The 20,181-nt window shown below is 31.3% G+C and overlaps 2 protein-coding genes across 3 annotated transcripts in view; one reads left to right on the forward strand and one right to left on the reverse strand.

The window, feature by feature from the left end:
- Positions 1–5,413, reverse strand: part of LOC134728105 (carboxypeptidase D-like) — a 39,886-nt gene extending 34,473 nt beyond the window's left edge. The window contains exons 1-2 of one of the 2 annotated variants that reach the window (XM_063592534.1): positions 5,340–5,413; positions 3,352–3,477 (exon numbers count right to left, since the gene is read on the reverse strand). The gene's annotated coding sequence lies outside the window, so the exon portion shown is untranslated. Of the gene's footprint in view, positions 1–3,351; positions 3,478–4,459; positions 4,549–5,339 lie in introns of those variants that run through there. The other variant, XM_063592533.1, reaches the window with a different exon arrangement.
- Positions 4,611–20,181, forward strand: part of LOC134728104 (serine/threonine-protein kinase NLK-like) — a 41,567-nt gene continuing 25,996 nt past the window's right edge. Inside the window, exons 1-3 of the mRNA XM_063592532.1 lie at positions 4,611–5,212; positions 7,074–7,203; positions 13,839–13,894. Of these exons, the coding sequence (XP_063448602.1) occupies positions 5,031–5,212; positions 7,074–7,203; positions 13,839–13,894 (368 nt within the window). The 5' untranslated portion in view covers positions 4,611–5,030. The remainder of the gene's footprint in view (positions 5,213–7,073; positions 7,204–13,838; positions 13,895–20,181) is intronic.

The following is a 20,181-nucleotide window of genomic DNA, read 5'->3' on the forward strand; positions in this document are numbered from 1 at the left end:
TAAAATTGAGGGTACTTTTTCTAAAAATGAGGTTACTTTTTATATGGCCTTCCAAATAATGTTTCGATCCCTAACATCACTGAAGAGACATTTATTGTCGAAATCCGGATATGGTGTACTAAAGAAATATTGACACCGAATGTTTGTGGCACAACATCGTGGCCACAAGTTAACAAATTTTTTTTCTGTTTAGTATTAAATTTATATTAAGATCCATTTTTTTACATCTTGTGTGATCAATTTTATTTGGCAATCGCCAATGGCAGTCAGCAGGGTTAAAGAACATCAGTTGTTCGACCTGTTCGTCAAATGCGTTTTGTTTAAATATATTTTTTCACTTTTTTGGTATTTTGGAAAATGTTGTTTGTGCAGTTTTTAGACCCTTCTACAACGAAATTTGTTTGACATGCACTCGTATAAAAATTGCAGTTTTTATCCAACGCAATCTTAGGTTTGAACGTAGTTTTCAATTTAGACTCGTATATATATATATATATATATATAAACGAGTCTAAATTGAAAACTACGTTCAAACCTATGACTGCGTTGGATAAAAACCGCAATTTTTATACGTGTGCATGTCAAACAAATTTCGTTGTAGAAGGGTCTAAAAACAGCACAAACAACATTTTCCAAAAGAGTGAAAAAGTATATTTAAACAAAACGCATTTGACTAACAGGTCAAACAACTGATGTTCTTTAACCCTGCTGACTGCCATTGGCGATTGCCAAATAAAATTGATCACAAGTTGTAACAAAATGGATCTTATTATAAATTTAATACGTCACAGAAAAAAAAAAATGTTAACTTGTGGACAGGATGTTGTGCCACAAACATTCGGTGTCAATATTTCTTTAGTACACCATATCCGGATTTCGACAATAAATGTCTCTTCAGTGATGTTAGGGATCGAAACGGTATTTGGAAGGCCATATAAAAGGCACCCTCATTTTATATATCTTACTTTCATGTTTTAATATACTGGTTTTCTACAGATAAATATTTAATATTTCACTCAAAACATGATGTCCAAACATTTTTTCTATTTGTTATACTGGATTTACTCATTATTTAGCGGAAGTCCCTACGGTGACCTATAGTTGATTTGACTTGTAAATTAGGTCTCTGGTGGAGAGTTGTCTCATTTGCTATCAATACCACATCTTCTTATTCTTATATTAGTTATATAAATAATATTTGTTTCATTCTAATAATTTTAAACATATTATTTATTGTCAGGAATCTGATGTACATACAGTGGTTGTCCTCTGTTTATGTAGTTCATAAGTGTTTTTCGTTTCTCAATTTCATGTAGATTAATAGACTGTTGGTTTCCCTGTTTGAATGGTTTTGCACTTGTTATTTTTTGGGGCACTTTATTATCATAGCTTACTGCTTGGTGTGAGCCAAGGCTCCATGTTGAAGGCCATACCTTCACCTGTATTGTATATATAGGTCCTGTAATGGTTTACTTTAAAAAAAATTGTTACTTGGATGGAGAGTTGTCTCATTATCTTTCATACCACATCTTCATATATCTATCACAAAATGAATTAGCCTTGTTTATGTTTTGAGATCTTTGTCCAAACTTATTTATAATGTTGACAAAAATCTTTTAGATTATTTTAGTGTTTTAAATTTTTTTCTGTGTGTTTTTTTCTATATGATGTTTTTAACTTCATATAGAAATATAATAGGTCACAAACTAACAACTTTAAAACAATCCAAAAAAGAACACTAACATCCTGTCATACATGTATGTGTACAAAACAATAAATGATAAACAAATCTGATATACTGCAACAAACAACTTCCACCAAATTAGCGGCTACTGAATCTAAGTTAAAATATAAACAAGAGAATCGAAACTTGTATATAGAGACAGAAATTGACATAACTCAGTAATTACAACATGACTACAATAAAATCTCAATCTTTTTCAATTGAATGAAAACTATTTCATTTGTAAAAGTAACTTCAGTCAAGAGCAGTTATGTTTTAACTGACTGTTTATATTATACAACTATCGCAATCAAATTTAGGATAACTCATTGAAAGTTATAAAAATTCATTGTCAAATCTTCAGGACATTTCTACAAATTGTTTTATAAATCTAAAATTCTACAATTCAATGGGAGACAAATCATGTTTTACAATTCTGATTTTTATCACTATAGATTGTCTCCCTTGTTTTAGAAAAAAACCAGTGTAATGTAAATATTATTTTATTTATCAATTTCAACTGCAGTTAAAAAAAAATCCTTCTGTAGGAAAAAACAATTAAATAAATCTTGCATGAATCAACAGGGCCCAATATCCTAAATACTGAAAGGATAGAGAATGGAAATGGGGAATGTGTAAAAGAGACACTATCCTGAACAAAGAGCAGAAAACAGCCCAAGACCTTCGATGGGTCTGCAATGCAGCATGAAAATATTTCACCCGGGGGTAGGCTTCAGCGGCCTGAACATTTGTTTACAGTCTCTTACAACTATTATAAAGATGATACAGTTGTTAGATCAATAGATGTAAAATGTGTTTGTTATCTATTATCATACCTTTATCCTAGTGCTTTTCTTGTATTTTTCTATTTGTATTTTTTGTGTATCTCTTTTAATCTTTTGATAGTCAGCTGTTGTGAGGACTATATATATACAGTACTCCATGGGAATCCAATTCAGATTTTACCTATGAACATTTATAATTTTTGAGTAATTGCTCCTTGCTATTCAGATCCCTTTTAACATAGATTTCTATTGAGATATATATACGCATTGTTAAAAAGGTCAAAGTGAACATTTGTGACAGTACATGTATTTTCTTTCCTTCTCCAATTAAAAGTGTTACAGTGGTGGTCAATAGACTGGCTGCACAAAAATATGTTGATGCATGTCTTGAACCTTAATGATAAAAGACATTATACATGCAACATTTAATTTTTCACTATTTATAGGGCAAAGTACTAACTTATTGCCTTCAAATGTAAATATTTTTAATAATTTCATCTGTCAAAACAGCTGACTCTAAATAAAATTTGTGTGTCTGTGTGTGTGTGTGTGTGTGATTATCATGATGCTGATACAAATTATAGGAAGTTAAAGTCACGAAAATGGAACAATATCTTCAGGTCCAATTCTACAAGGTATTTGTTTTTGTGTACTTGACATGCAAGTCACATGCCCTATTCTTTAATGCTTTTCAGTCATGTTTCAACCCTATTTTTTTCCTTATTGGTGATTTCTGATTTCATCGCTTGTCTTAAAGCACACACCCACTTGTCTGTCCTCCACACATAAAATGTTAAATTTGTGTTACATGTCTTCCACATACAATTATAACTATATACATACCAGGTTTTAGGCAATAATTTTCTGTCTAACCTCCACATTACATCAGACTTTCATCAGGAATCAATGTGCTGTTATTATAATGGTATAACATTGATCACTCATTACATGGCCTATCTTTAAATCAATCTAAAAATATCAATGAAATCTAATTTTATCAGATCAATTATCCCACATCTACATGGAACTAATAGTTCAATAGTCATAACTATCTACCTACAAGATGGTTCAATAACTCGTTAAAATTATGGATACAATTTTCAATATTGAAAAAAAATAAACAAAAAAAATGTTAAGATTATGATTTTCTTAAAATCAATCAACATATGTATACCAGTACTAAGAAAAGCATCACATCAATAATTATCAATTTGATATTTATAAACTGATACAATTTGGTTCAATTTTTCCATTGTCCCATGTATTTTTAATAGCTTTAATAATTACTTATGACAACCCTCCCCCTCAAATGTTGTCAGAAAGTCTAAAAATGCAGTCAAGTTTTCTTCATCCTTTTTTTCTACCTCTTTGGAGTTCAAACAACAGTTGTAATGTACAAAAATAATTCATAGTATTTTAAACTAAATAAAAAAATAGCTTATATTCCATCCTGCTCTAATTTCTTATTTATTACATAGATTTGTCTACTCAAACCAATTTTAATCTCTTGCACAAATTCAATTTTATAATTATTTTTTTTTTTCAAATTCTACAAAGTTTAGAAAAACTACTTGTTTCATTCATTTCTTCAAGGAATGGATTTAAACATTATTAAAGTTGATTTGTTAAACAAATATTTATGTATTATAAAAAAAGAATATTTTATTTTGTCTTTTGTTCTAAGGTTTATTAATTTTTAAATTTGTTCAAATCCATCAATTTTGCTTCATGATAATCCAATTCCAAAAATACAGGACAATTGTCCCAATTAGACAATATACAAATACACTAATTAAAATACTAATTAGCCAATCAAATTCCATGGATGTCATAAGAACATTGTTATTTTCCCAGTGTTTATGTCATGAACATTTGAGTAATTGAAATTATCCTTATTCGGATTACGTGTATATTTATTCGTAGGATGAGATTTTTATGACGTGATCAAAACCTGAATAAAGAAAACAAGGCTTCCACAGTCTACATCAGTCCTTTGTCGTCATGATGATCACTTCCGTAAAAAGAAATAATTAGTGGGCGTGTCTTTTACAAACACGTGCTTTCGGTTTGACATATTGTTCAAGTCATTCTTCAGTTACTGGACATTTTGAGAAAGTATGAGTCTTAAATGGATTGTACTATTTTGAGATATTGATAACAACTATCTTAACATTTTGCATTGATTCCTAGATGGTTCACTAGTGGATAATTGAAAAAGATTAATTAAATACTACTTTTCTTTTCGTGACCTACAACAGACAACATTGCATTTTGGGAAAGATTGAAGCGTTGTCACGTGATTTCTTTGTGTGCCGTACTCGCGTGTGAGTCAGAACCCTGTCACCAAATAACACGAAATTATCTTTATGTTTTGGTAAATTTATATAAGATTTCAACACCAAACTCTCCAGTTAATTCGGAGAGTCATTAGTGAGTGTGGATGTATCGGACTTAGAAATGCAACAGTGAAATTTTAGCATTCCAAGCGTTTTTTTCGTGCAGGCAGTGTTCGTGGGGTTGTAATGGCAGTGGTTGGACATAGACACGCGAGGCATATCATGGCTTTTCAAGGAGGGGCACCGCCCGCTCCATCTCAGCATGCAATCCTAACAGCAGCAGTAGCTGTCCCATACTTTCAGGTTGTGCCTCCTCAAGATGTACAACCCGACCGGCCAATCGGTTATGGGGCTTTTGGTGTTGTATGGTGAGTGAATATTTCTTTGTTCGTCTCGTGCAAGTCTGTTCATAAAATATTTTACACAAAGAAAATAATAATAAAATGTTTCATTTTCATATTATTCAATTAGTCAAAATAAAAAGGAAACGGGTACCGTTCATTGCCTCTTCTTCGTTTCAACTTCTTTGTTCTTGAAGTAATTTCTTTGTGACATTGTCACAAAATCAGCTGATTGTTCGTGACAATGTGAACACAGTTTACCTTTTTACAAAGAAATCATTCCATTCATAATTTAACAGGATTGATAGATAATTGTTATCAATTAAACTTAATTGAAAAACGGAATAAGATACAAAATAAAATTTATATGAAATTATCTTGTACGGACAGGTCAAATATATTTTGGAATTCATTTCATTTGATCCCACTTAAATTTAATTTGTAGACATGAACTTAGAATTTGTTTTTGTTATGAAAAATAAATATAAATAGTTAGGTATGATCCGCAGTCAACTTTTTAGCTTTTTGTAAACAACAATAGTTTCATGAAAAATATATCAATACATCTTAGAAACAAAAACTTCAAGGTTTCAGTTCACAGTTGTAGTCCAATTGTTAACTTTATGTCTATCAGTTTCAAAAAGAAAAAATGGCATCCAGCACACACAGAAGTGAACATATACTTATATTCAATAGGATGTTCAACATGTTCATGATGTTCAATGTAAACAAATGAAAATTAACAAAAGGAGATATTCAAGATACATGTACATGTACATTGTCATGAATTTGGTCACTGCAAACTATAAATAATCTAAAATGTTTTCCAATGCACAAGAAGCAAACCAAAAACGATCGTTTTTAAAGAACCATCATAAAGAAAATGAAGAATATGATAATTTGAAGCATAATTTTTAACAACCCCTGTCAGATACAATACTTGAAAAAGTAAAACAAAACCTTTTTTAACAGAGACCTCATGCCAACTTCCTCTCTGAAATTGGAAAATGTCTTAAACCACATATAACCACATATAAAATACCCATTTGTAAGTATATATACACTTTTTGGTGTCCAATACTCTACATTGATGCATTTGTATAGTTATTGGTAATACTACATGTTTATTATATATATATATGACATGCACAAGTTTTACCTAAGAAAAGTGTGCTACATGTACCACATTCCTGCATTATTTATGAATTTTTTATATGATAATTGAATCAGAACCTCCAGCTGCAATCTGATTTTACGATTAATCAATTAAATTTTTTAAGTCGAATCTTAACTTAACCCTATCTTAAATTGATACATTACATGTTACAAGAAGAATATTTATCTGAATTTTGTTGTTTTGTGAAGACAATTTAAATGCACAGAAACTTAATGTTAAAATGTTGAACTTCTGATAAAGACATTAGTTCTAGGTGACTGTCCACAGTGATCATTGACAACTTTTAACAGGTCAAAAAAGTCATTTACATGGTATACATAAAAGGTAATGACTCTGAGGTAAATGACCACGAAAAACTCCATGTTAAATTTTAACATGATCTCAAAATGTACTTAAAAAAGTTGGTTTAATTTATCATGTTTATAGAAGAAATCGATATTGAAATAAATGAACTTTTTTGTATTTTTTTGCAGCTGAAGAAAAGTATCAACATTTGGTTGTTTGTGTGCAGAACTTATACATTTGACTTTTACATTTTTTTAGTCTATTTAGCTATGGTAGACAAGACTATTTGATGTCTATTTTAGTAACCCTATAATTTTTACATGTTCGTCATGTAGTTGTTTTAATCAGCTTCTTTTTAAAGTCTTCTGTTGAAACAATGCAAACTTCAAATTGTCAACAATTATTAAAAAGTGAATCTATTTATAGGTCAGTGACGGATCCAAGAGATGGAAAGCGAGTAGCCCTGAAGAAAATGCCAAGTGTGTTCCAGAATTTAGTCTCCTCCAAAAGAGTATTCCGTGAACTGAGAATGCTTTGTCACTTCAAACACGACAATGTAAGTACTAAGAACATGATATAGACTTTTCAAAAATATTATATATAAAACGTACATGTAAAAGCGTACATCTAATCATCATACAAGTCACAAATTCAATTTATATAGTTCTAGAAACTCAAATCTTTGCTTTGATTTGTCAGGTCTTTCAACTGATTTATGCACATCTTTTAAAAATTAAAATAACAAAAAAAAATGATCTGTGAGGAAAATTGAAAACAGACGGAAGTCCATACTCAAATGGCAAAATCAAATGCTCAAACACTGCTACCCGCCAAACAAATGTACAACTGTCATATTCTCCAGTATTCCTAACTTGTATGTGTCTTGAAGGTTTAGCTGCAAGTTAACAATTTTTTTTTCATTCAATAAATTTTTCCTCTTTGCTGGGTTATTTTTCTACTTTTGAAATTTAACATTTCAAGTACATTCAGTTTTGTATAATTTTATTTTGAGTGAGTTGAATGAAGTGGTAATTTGACAGATATAAACATGCTTCGATCGTGTTTATAGATAACAATATTTATATACTGCAGCTGCAGTCCAAATAGGATACAAATAACTGGCATATATATGTACATGTACATGTATACATGACACAATTTTCCATTTAAACCTAGAAATGTTCAAATGTTATTTATGTACATGTATGCATCAGCCATCTACATGTATAAATACTCTAAATGTCAGCCTTATAATGTTAAATCTGCAAATTTGTGGAAGCAATTTTTTTTCTTCTTGATGTTGCTGATTTGAGCTGTTGACTTTTGAGACAAAACTCCTGCAATATCTGTTCATTGATTAAGACCACTAGGCCGCCTAGACTGAAATAATAATTCAACTTTCAGTGGCATCATAAGTGTTATTTTTCCTGCTCAGTAGAATCTAGAGTTGTAACAATGTACATAGAAAAGGAGTTTTCTGAAATTAATTAAAAATATTAAAGACAAATTTGCTATAAAGACCATTCTTGATACTTAATTCTAGCTTTTAAATGTATAACATTGTTGAGAATAGTGACCATGAGATGACCCTTATCTTCCCAATCAACACTGATTAACTCCTACAATATAAACCAATAGACCTATTGATCTACTATCAGTCCAACTCAGCCACTAATTTCACCAAATATATCAATATTGGTCAAGATTTTAAAAACTTTTCTAATATTCTGTCTATGACCTGGTTTTGTCTGAGATCTTTTGTTTTTATCTGGGATTGAATTGATGATGTACATTTCTCACTAAGCAGCTGTTCATATAATGTCAGATTTCATAGTTAATCATATGATTTGTAATACACATAGTTCAGTGTGAAGACGATTTATCCATCATTTCTCATGTAGAAACAGATGCATTGAGGAATGTCTGCTTGGGAGTATGCATATTTCTACATGTTTGCACTTGCTTTGCACTTTTTGGAGTGTGCCTGTTCAGAATGATATTTTATTATGTTGACCGATGACATATCAAGAAGGACATTTTTAAATGCCATTCTTTGTTTTTGTTGGCCAAAGATAATTTCATATTGACATCTCACAGATTCAACTCTTTAGAACCTGAGCTTCAACTTAGATACATGTACACCTTGATTTGGTTCTGCCATAAATTTGGCATAAAACACTTTCTTTTACATTTTCAAGGCTTTCAGTCTGTTTGACATGTCAGAATAACCGTTACATTGGATCTCTGCTACAAGTAGATAGGCATGATCAAGATTATATTTTACATACCAAGGTTACAAAAAGTTTTTATTTTATCATTCAAGTTAGTGCAATTTTATTGTTCAAGTCAGCTCATCATGCTCGTTTCATTTCATACAGACTAGATATTCACTGAATTCTATAACCTAATGTTTGACCCACTATGGGAATTATGTCAGTACTATGATGTAACCTAAACCTTTCAGGAAAAGGATATGGGGACAGCTAATTTTGTCATGGAATATTTAATTGATTCTATATTAATCTATGAAGTGTGTAAATTCTTGAAGCTCTAGGTTTTTCAAGAATGAGGGGAAAATAGAATTTATTTGAGCCTTCCTGTATCCGTCCCACCTGTCGTTCAGACATTGTTTATATATCTTGGCTATGTCCTGTAGATTGTGTCAGAATTTCTAGTTTTACCAGGAGCTTTAGGTACATGTACTTAAATTTTCTCTGTTATTTTTTTCAGTATTTTATTTGTATTATATACTACTAGAGATATTTGTATGAACAGTGATAAAAAAATGTTTAAAGAAGATGATAATTCCTGGTACTAAAACAGATTTTGAAAGCTGTACACAATTGTGATTTTGTAGACTCAAGAGGAAATGTTCTCAAATGACCGACCTTTCATTGTTTGTAAAATATTATCCTCGTTTGAATTAAATGGTTTGTCTCTAAAAGGATTGATTATCATTGTTTGTTTGTGTGGATCATGAAATATGCAGGTGAAATTTGTGCCCATATTGTCTCAGCTTGTTTGCTGGGAGATTGGATGTGAATTGTTTTCTTTGTTTAGAGACAGCGACAGGTGTAGGCTGACTAGAGCTGTAGACTATCAGTCACAGTCACCATATGTTGACAGAGTGAAAGATAACCCACCCTTGTCCAGACCTGACTTTACCTGTACAGGTACGCTCACCACCTTTCATTGTTATAAACATTTGACCCGATTGTGTATTTATAGAGGATTCAATAATCAGTTAGTATTTAAATTAGTCCCTGTTGACTGCCACTTAAATTGATTAAGTCATCAATGTAGTGGTATTATGACAAACCTACTCATTTCTTGGTCTTTCTAAATAGTCAATTGTCTGTAGAATTAGGAAACCTCCTACATGTATCAGCCTTACCCTACAACAGTTATACTCAGAAGTCTACCCTCTTTCTCAGGTTAGCTTGAGTACAAAGGAAACTAGTCCTCAACTTAACTTTTGACATGCACAGTTTATACCTTCCTATACCATTGTAGTATAATTAAAAAAAAACTTGCTACCTAATCCTTTCTTGAGTTGTAATATAGTAGAAATCTATTGTGAGGATTTTTTTTTCTCACTTATCTCGTGTTAAAGTTTAGAGATCCCATGTCAATCGGTTATCATGGTTATAGAGATATCTATAAAAAAATCTTTTTTGTACTTTTTCATTGTAGTTGTAACAATATTGTTTTTGTCTATCGAGACCTGACTTGTTACAATAATTTCTCCTGCCTCCAGGCACCAAATCTACCTGTACATGTATGTAACAAAACCTTACCATTTGCTTTATTATATATTTTTGAATTGAGATCTTGTAAAATCTAAATTTTATCTTTTCAATTAGTTTGATAAACTAAAGTCGGAATGTTTTTCTAGCGTATAATTTTATAAAGATGCAGCTTTATGCTTGTCCATTCAGTGACTACAATGTTCAATTAAAACCAAAAAGAGCATAATATTAGACATGTATGTTATAAAATCAATTTAATGTAAAACTGACAATATATAGCCATTTACACATGTATCATATCGCGTATGATATACTTTCACTGAGATCACATGACAAATTACACCAGTCGTATTGATCTGATTGATCATATTCTCTAATGACATCTAATTGTATTAGTAATTGTATTAGTAATTGTATTATTAATTAAATTGATAGTTCATTAATAATGCAGTCATTTGTTCTGGAGTTCTTTTGATGTTGACTTTTGAAATCTCATTCATGATAAATTAAAGAAATATTACATTAATAGAAATTACATAAAAGTCTGAAAGTGACAGACCTAGAGATCTATTAACAAAGACAAAGTGGAACAAACAATACCTCAGTCAGGGGTAGATCCAGCCATTTTAAAAAGGGGGGGTTCCTAACCCAGGCAAAGGGGGGGGGGGGTTCCAATCACATGTTCCCATTCAAATACATTGATCGTCCAAAAAAAGGGGGTGTTCCAACCCCGGAACCCCCCCCCGCTGCATCCGCGTCTGCCTCAGTCAGCCAGAGAGAGCCAGTTTATCTAAAAATGAACATATATTTAAGTCTATATATTCATGATATTAGACTTCTCTAACACAAACTTTATAGTCAAATTGAAGCAGAGTTTGTACATGAATTGACCAGACTTGAACAAAACATTTGAAATATTTATTTCCATGAGAGTGAATCAACAATATGCTGGTCACCACAAGTTGACAACAGAAATAACCCCACTCCTATTTTATCTCATCAAATGTTAAACTTGTGGTAAATAAATATAAATCATTAATCAACATAGAAATCGCTCAGTTGTGAAATATGTATAATAATGAATATACAAAGTCAGAAATTATTTTCTGTATAATCATCTTGTCTCCCCCAATATATAATGGGAGGGAATTAATTGTGTGAAGTTAAAGTCTGTAAATTTATTGTACCTATTATATACACCCAGTTAAATATAACACCTGCAGTCGGCCTTAAAGTAGAAAGTCTGTCAGCTTTTCTACCACAAGTAAAAAGATTGATTTTAAGATTTTCTATCAGAGAATCAAAAGATGAATAAATTGTAATTATTTACCTGTACAGGTGAAAAAACAGCTGATAAGGTCACCTTTGTTGCTTTAGACTCTTTTATAGTTATCTTTGTATACTATTAATTTTCCTTTACATTTTGTTCATGAATGATTTGAAAATATGTAATATTAAAAACATGATAAACTGAGCATGAAGAGAAAAATGCTAAAAGCAGAGTTTTGGCTTCAAAGTAAAGTTGAATGCTTAAGTGTTTTTTAAATATGAACTGTATTGTGTTGTCTAAATCAAAAAGTAAAATAACAAAAATACTGATGTCAATCGCGATGTCCAACGAAAAGTCTAAACAGAAAGTCCGTTAGAAGCAAATAGCAGAAGCTCAAACATATCAAGCATATATAATGGATAATAACTCTATGTCCTAGATTTGACCTAATGCACTGTATCTAGCCTCACTGCCACAGGCACTTGTTTCTGTCAATATTGGGTTTACTATCCATACCAGTACACAAAAAAACACAAGGTAGCTAACGGGAATTTTCAATGTGTTCGCTTCAACCAATATTTTATTACTTTCCCTTGCCCCTTTTACGAATAAAAGTACACCAGTCTTTCGGTAATTGATTTATCTTTACAATGAAACAACTCTCACGTACCTTGAGATTACCCCTCAGACAGTATAACACACTTGAGATGAGAATTATTGACCTTTTTCCAGACCATTGAATTTGGAAGGACTTAACTTCCGGTTTACTTAAGAAGTTAATATAACACAGCAATCTGATTGGTCGAATTCATCTGGTTACCTGTTTATTTATACTAGTTACCAGAATCCAGAAAAATGTGACCAATGGGATTGCACAGTTTTATTAACTTCCTAAATAAACTGGAAGTTAAGTCCGTCCAAATTCAATGGTCTGGAAAAAGGTCAATAATTCTCATCTCAAGTGTGTTATACTGTTTGAGGGGTATTCTCAAGGTACGTGAGAGTTGTTTCATTGTAAAGATAAATCAATTACCGAAAGACTGGTGTACTTTTATTCGTGAAAGGGACAAGGGAAAGTAACAAAATATTGGTTGAAGCGAACACATTGAAATTCCCGTTAGCTACCTTGTGTTTTTTTTTTGTACTGGTATGGATAGTAAACCCAATATTGACAGAAACAAGTGCCTGTGCTCACTGCTATAATTGATAATTATGCTTGTCTGGTAGCAGATATTTCATGCATAATAAGTTCTGAGAATTGTACAGATTACATGTAACTAGATATTTCATCCTGATTTATTTAAGATTTCCAGACCTATACAAATTTAGTCTCTTTAAATTAATTGAAAGGTTATAAGGTCAACTACTTATTTTGACAATAACATTAAACAGCGAAAGATTAACAATTGGAATCGATTTCTTTATTCAGACTTGAATGTAAATTATTAAACTTTATTGGATTAAAAAGTCATTATTTTATAATAGATATTAACGTTTCAATCTAAATTGTATTTATTTTAAAACGTAAAGTAAAATAAAATATTATTTGGACTCCGCTGTGGCATACTGTGTTCCCTATCTACACACAGGAGGTTAACTTAATGGAATTCAACATTTTTATAGCGGAAAACAGACAGAGATATAAAAATTATACAAAGTCTTTATGAAAAGTTTGTTTGAAGTTTACCTTTACATGTTGTTAAATCCCTAGATGTACAAGACATTAAAACCTCCATACATTTGCTGTGTCTGTGTGGAGGGGAATGTCTTATTGACAGGTCTTTAAGTGCTTATAAGTCAACAATGAACTAAATCCGCTCTATTCTAAGCAGCAAATTGTTTTACTGTGGATGCATTTATTTTTATGAGTACCAATTTTCGTGGTTTTTGTTTTTTTGTGGCTATTTGATTTCTTATAGTATTGGGAAAGTCTGCATATACATGATATAAGCCTATATAGAAAATCTGCACTTCAATTTGTGGTTCAACATACAGTGCCCTTGAAAATCCATGAAAATGATATCCTACGAATGTTAGATTCAATGGACATGTAGACAAGTATACTTGTAACATATTTTATATTGAAAGAACATGTACATCAACATATCATATAACAAGCTTGCTTTTAATGATACATGTATTTCTCATCTAAAAATTGTTGTTATATTTCAGGTATTATCAGCACTGGACATTCTACAACCACCTCACATAGATTTCTTCCATGAAGTGTATCCTTTTTAAATAAAACCTGCATATGCATGATCTATAGTGGTCCTTGAACTACAGTAAAGGTAGGATCTATTTGATCTGTGTATATTTTTAAGAAAGAGATAATTATGATTGAGACTTTTAACCAAAGAGAAGGATTCAAAGATTGCACCCTGTAGCCCAGGCAAGTCCCCCAGAAGAGTGTTTAAGGTCAAAGTAGTATCAAACCTTGGTCTTGGCACTTTCCATAAAGCTGGCAAATGTCAAATAATTTTTGGACCAATGTCAACAAGATTATAGAGTAAGACCTTTGTAGAATTAACCTTGTAACTATTACAACACTTTTCTCAGATAAGTACATCATGAAATATTCCAGGTTTGCACCTGTCCTTACAAATCAGGTGGCTCAGTATGATAAGTTTCAGGTCAGTTTATTTTCATGGGAACAGTACAGACTGGTTTCCTTACAGTATTGCTGACTATGCATTTTCTTGTACTTTAATGGTGTTATCAAGTCATTCAAAGGGATTTACATTTATAAGTATTTTCCTACTTGGTTTAACATATAGTTCACATTATCTTTGTACTCAAAAACATATTACATAACGTCAAGTATACGTTTATTTCTTTTAACCAATGATAGTTACATTTCCCATTGCTAACTTAATTTTAAACTAATTTTCACTATTGCCGTCTTGAAGCGAGGTAGAAAAAATTACCATATTGAATATTTTATAAGTTCTTAACCTAATTATATGTACCAAGAAACAAATTACGGCTGCACTTTGCCATAAATCTCAGCAAATGTATTTGGTCTTAGTTTGAAATTCAATTGAGGATCAAAATTACTTTTCCATATAGACATTTTAATGGTATAATTATTTTTAAAGTTCACTCTGGAAGAATTTATTTCATTCTTGTTATATTGAAAAGTTCGCGTAAAGTTCCTAATTGGAATTAAATTGTGTGGTATTTGATATAAATTGAAATTTTGTTCAATGATGCCATTTACGCTGATTGACCTCAGGTCAACCTATGTTAAAACCATTCATAAAAAACACAGGAGATTGGTCTATAGATGATCTGCCCCTAAATTCTATAAATAACAAAAACATAGAGAGTACATGTATGTCATAAGACAACTATAGAAAAGCTGCCAAAGTTAAGTACATGTAGATATATGGTTTTCAAAGTATGTATGAAATACAGCAGTAAGGAGATCAAAGTCCATGTTCATTTAGACCTGACACCATAAGGATTATAAAATTAAAACTTAAATAGGATAAGGGAATGTTATAAGATAAAACCATCATCATGATCATTATACATGTAGATTACTGTAAATTCAGCAATTATTTAAAGCATTATTGTAGTCCAAATAATTCTGACGTCTTGAAAGGCTATTACAATTTTTTTCGTTGACGACCGACGGTAAAAAAAATAATTATCAATGCGAGCCTTTCAAGACGTCAAAATTATTTGGACTAAGTAGCATTATTAAAAATTGGACCAAATGCAAGATTCATTCTTGTGATTTAGGAAAATCTGCATATAGAATGCGAGGTCTTATTATCACGATCATCACCAAGTCATATTATTCATGTATAATAACCTGGCAATAATTTGTGAATTTCCCGTACTTATCAGCTGTTTATGAATGAGATGTACATGTATTTATCTGTATAATATACATAGTACTTAAACAGAAGTGTCAGTCAGTAAAACCATTGTATCAACGTGTACCGTGGACATCGTAAATCGTCACCGTATATTGCAGTGTAAGAATTTACCTATCAGAGGTAAATAAGGTACAATGAATGAATATAAACAGAAGATAAATAAAGTTATCACCTACTATTTATTATTGTTATCTGGTGGTATTCCGTGGCTTTGTTGATTGTTGTGTTGTGACTGCCGGTATGAGGGACTATACCAAAGTTTTACTGTAAAAGTACTGATTAAAAGTTGTTCACTTCCTTGGAACATAGTTCACATTTATGGTGCATGGGTCCATATTGATAAGGGTAGTGTAGCGTTACCATCGAAAATTATATTTGGGTTTCAGTTCAGACATTTTCCCTTCCCTTTTGATACCATTCAGTTCATAGCACCCATAGTTTCAAGGCCAATTTGATTATTTTGGTCACAATGTCTCGTAATTATCTGTGAAAAAACAGTTGATTTTAAAATTAAGATGCTGGCTAGTTTTGCTGAGATACTACATGTAATATAAGCTGACACATTTTTAACCAAACATGAATTTTAATTGTTATTGTCCTAAATTTTTTCATAGATTTTACTAGAATAAAGAAATATGATAAAATAATATGAATTCCGTTGACTTGATACATTTTCCCCTTTAAATAATTTAATTCTAATTTTTCACGATTTTAAATAAAAAAGCCACCTAAAATGTTAGTCCACCTTGGAGGTATTTAACCTGTAGGTCAATCAGATTAAGATCTATACTATAGGTACATGTATACTTGTTACTTCATTCATTATGTAGTAGCCAGGTCATGACCTTCAGTCTAATAATATCAAGATATATATCCTACAAGTGGAACATATATGTTATAAACATATCAATTTTATGGCCCTTTTATATATTCTAACAGGAGAATTTGTTATAGTTCTAACGATATTGGGCTAAGTTCTATGTACAATATATAAAGTAGTCAATAGCAGAATAAAACAGTTTATGATATCCAATATGTTTACATTTCTCTCCTGTCAATTCCGAGTATACATGCATGATCTAAATTACTACATTTACTAACTATTTGGAAGCCCTTGTCCCATTACTATTCATAGGTTACTGAGTACTTGGGTGATACTTAATTTTGCTGATAAATATGATGATAAAGTTTTTCTTAACCCAAATAATATACATGAGTATATTATACAAGATAAATCCCTAGTTTTCAGTAATAAAGCTGTAGCCTGGGTCACCTCTGGTTAATTAGGGACAAAGTAAATTGGCAGCTGCTTTAAAATATGCCTTTTTCTTATTTCACTAAATAATTGATTTAAAAAAAAAATTAATTCAGAGTAAAAATATGCAGCATTGAAGAAGCAACTTTTGTCAATTTTGTAAACATTATTTCCCATACTTCTGATACAAATTTAATTATGTTAATCTTGAAAGTCATTAACCATATTTGCATAAACAACCTTCTCTATAGAGAAGTCTTGTTTAGAAGAACATTAGTCGATGGCCTTTAGCTATGTTTAGGTTCGCTGACCCCTAAGCCACCAATGTAAATGATTGCTCAGATCAATTAACTGGCGAACGCTATCCGATTTCTATTCCGACAGTCTCTTAATGTCATGTGTCCTCCCTTCGTAAGCTGTAGGTGAAGGTCATACTTCATTTGAAGTCAATTTCATGTGTGTCCTACCTCAGGGTGAAATAAAAGTCAGAAGGTAACAGCCCTGTCCCACATTATAGGGTAGAAATTCATGTCCAACCTGTAGGGTAGCTAATTTGATAGTTTCTATATCAATTGTATGTGGTTAGAAAGGTCAGCTGGTCAGAACACTCAACCGTAAAGATTGCTGACCAAAGGAAAAATAAATATTTATAGAAATTATTTACAAAGGGTCTGCTGCATGCCTATTTGTAACTCTCAAATTTTTGGCAGGTGCTTCAGGTACAGAATTTTAGACAAAATTTCATTAAATATTTATCATGTTACCTTCGGAGACCTAAAATTATTGAATTGAAAATAGATCACAAAGAAATTGTACTTCATTTATAAAACATCTAATATTATACTTTGACAAGATTTGTTATATATAAACCTTAAATGGAATAAAATATGTTCTCTGAAAAATAAACTTATATGAAATTAAATGAACCCTTATACTTTTAAGTGATGTACTACAATGTTGTGTATTTTTCTCATAAACACAAAAATTCCTCCAGTTTTTGTAGCTTTTGTTTTGGAAATTCTGAGTGGCCTGCAAGAAGGCATTCAAATAAAAATAGTTCTGCTTGGAATGATATAAAATAGCATTGCATTCTGACATATCTGAAACCCAATATTTAGTGAGATACAGTCTGAGTGATGTTTTCTTGTAATTGCACATCTTGCAGTAGTACAATGAAGTGAGGTGTATTATCTATATAACTACAGATCCCTGAAAAAATACAGTCTAGACGCCATAATTAAAGATCACCTGAATTATGTAGGATTTTTTACCTTCAATTTACTAACAGTACAAAGGTTTTAATGAACAGTTATGCCTATATTGATTAGGAATTTAATGAGAGGAATTTAGAAAAGTGAAAATGGCCATAATGCATGGAGACAGTTAGACATATAAGGCACATCTTAAGGCTATAAATCATAGATAGATTATAAGATGTTATGGTATGACAGACGAATATTGGAGTTGAATATATAACTGATTATAAGATAAAGACATGAAGGTGTTAGCAAGAATGGGTGTATATTTTTTACACCAAACTATGTCAATGCTATGATAACTTTTAATAAGTTTGGAGGGGGGGATTGTCTTCCAGCAATTTATACTTATATGATAAAGCATGCTGAATGCAGACTCTACCACATGGTTAAGCCTTATTTATGCCAATGCTAAATGATAATTTTCAATAAGTTTGGAAAATGGGGTTGGTCTAGCTTGCACATTTTAAGTCTTTTAAAGCATGATAAATGCAAACAGTAACTTAGTTATACATGTATTTATAAATGGCATTATTGAATTATCATGATTATGGTATAATTTGAATTAGAAGTTGAAAATTGGTGCTATGATCATGATGATAACATGATGGTAAAATATCTTTACAAAATGTATTGATAATCAAGTGAACCACAGCAAAATATCTGTAGACAAAACTTATCACTCATTTCTTGATTTGTGCCTTTATACTTCCTGGTGATAAATGATTATCAAAATGAAACCTCTTTATGTTTTGACCCCCCTGGAGTAGCTAAATATAGGTTTTCAATTGCTTTCCTTTGAAGGAAGTTTAACCTGGTTCAAAATAAGATCAAGGGATGATCCAGCATCTATGTTAAGTGTATTTTTATAAAAAAAAAAAACATCTATTAAAAGAAAAAGGAGTAATCTTTAATATAAAGACCTGTTTGGACCATATAGGTACACTGTTTTGACCTGGCTAGACCCTAAAACAAGCATTTGAATATCTTTGGCTCAAAAAAATATATATATACTATCACAAAAAACTTATAAGATTTTTAGAAGTGTTCAATCTTTAAAAGCAATGGTCTTGCATTCAAACCCAGTGGTACATTCATTTGAATGTGACCCTCTGAAATCTTTTACCTTCAAAAGTACCAAGGGCATTAACCTTATGATGATAGAAGACAGATAGAGATAGGAGAATGTAGTGAATACCAGGAGAACCCCCAGTGTTTTCATTAAAGGGGTTTATGCATGGTGGTACCCCCATGCATTAATTTAGGCCCCCATCCTTCAAATCTTGAAATTCTTTATTACTCTATACAAGTCCCCATCCTTCAAAATTCATGCCCACCATCCATTCAGCCAATCCCACCATCCTTCAAAACATTTCTAGGGAAAACACTGACCCCATAAATGCTAGACAAACTTAAGTAAGGGATATTTTATGAATTCATCATAGCTCTTACCAAGAAAAAAAACCTGCATAGTCAACTATAAATATGTTACATTAGTCCATGTAGTAATAACCTTCAGCATGTTAAGTGGCCATCATTAGGTCATTTAAGGTGAACTTATCATGTATGAGTCTTACATTGATTGATAGAAAATGTACTGAAGTACAAGATTGTCCATAGTGAGTGTTTTATGTACATGGTCAATCACTGGTGCCCAGACCTGTTAATATTCAGGCAGATTTGTAAAATGAAAATTAACTTTAATATACATTTGTAGAAATTGATATGAATAATTGCACTTTTTCATTCCATGCTAATTTAGTATACAAAGATCATATAAAGGAAAGGAAACTCGGGAAGAACTTGACCTTGAAAAGATAATGAATATGAGGGGAAGTAAGTAACAGAGACATCAACCCCAAACATAGACAATAGATACGATGTTGGTAATATGTTAGATCTATGTATTACCAACAGTCTCTGTCATATTGCACTATAGAATAAACTGACAATTTATTAGACTTGGTGATTTGAAGAAAACTCTGCAAATGGATTGATTAATTAGTTGTTAAACTCACAGTAGCAATTGTCTTTCATGCATATGCAGATTGATAAAGTACATTTAAAACAAAACTAGAATGAAACAGTAAAATTTAGCAAATAAATATAATATATCT

The sequence above is a fragment of the Mytilus trossulus genome, chromosome 8 (assembly GCF_036588685.1).
Source record: "Mytilus trossulus isolate FHL-02 chromosome 8, PNRI_Mtr1.1.1.hap1, whole genome shotgun sequence".
NCBI classification, from domain to species: domain Eukaryota; kingdom Metazoa; phylum Mollusca; class Bivalvia; order Mytilida; family Mytilidae; genus Mytilus; species Mytilus trossulus.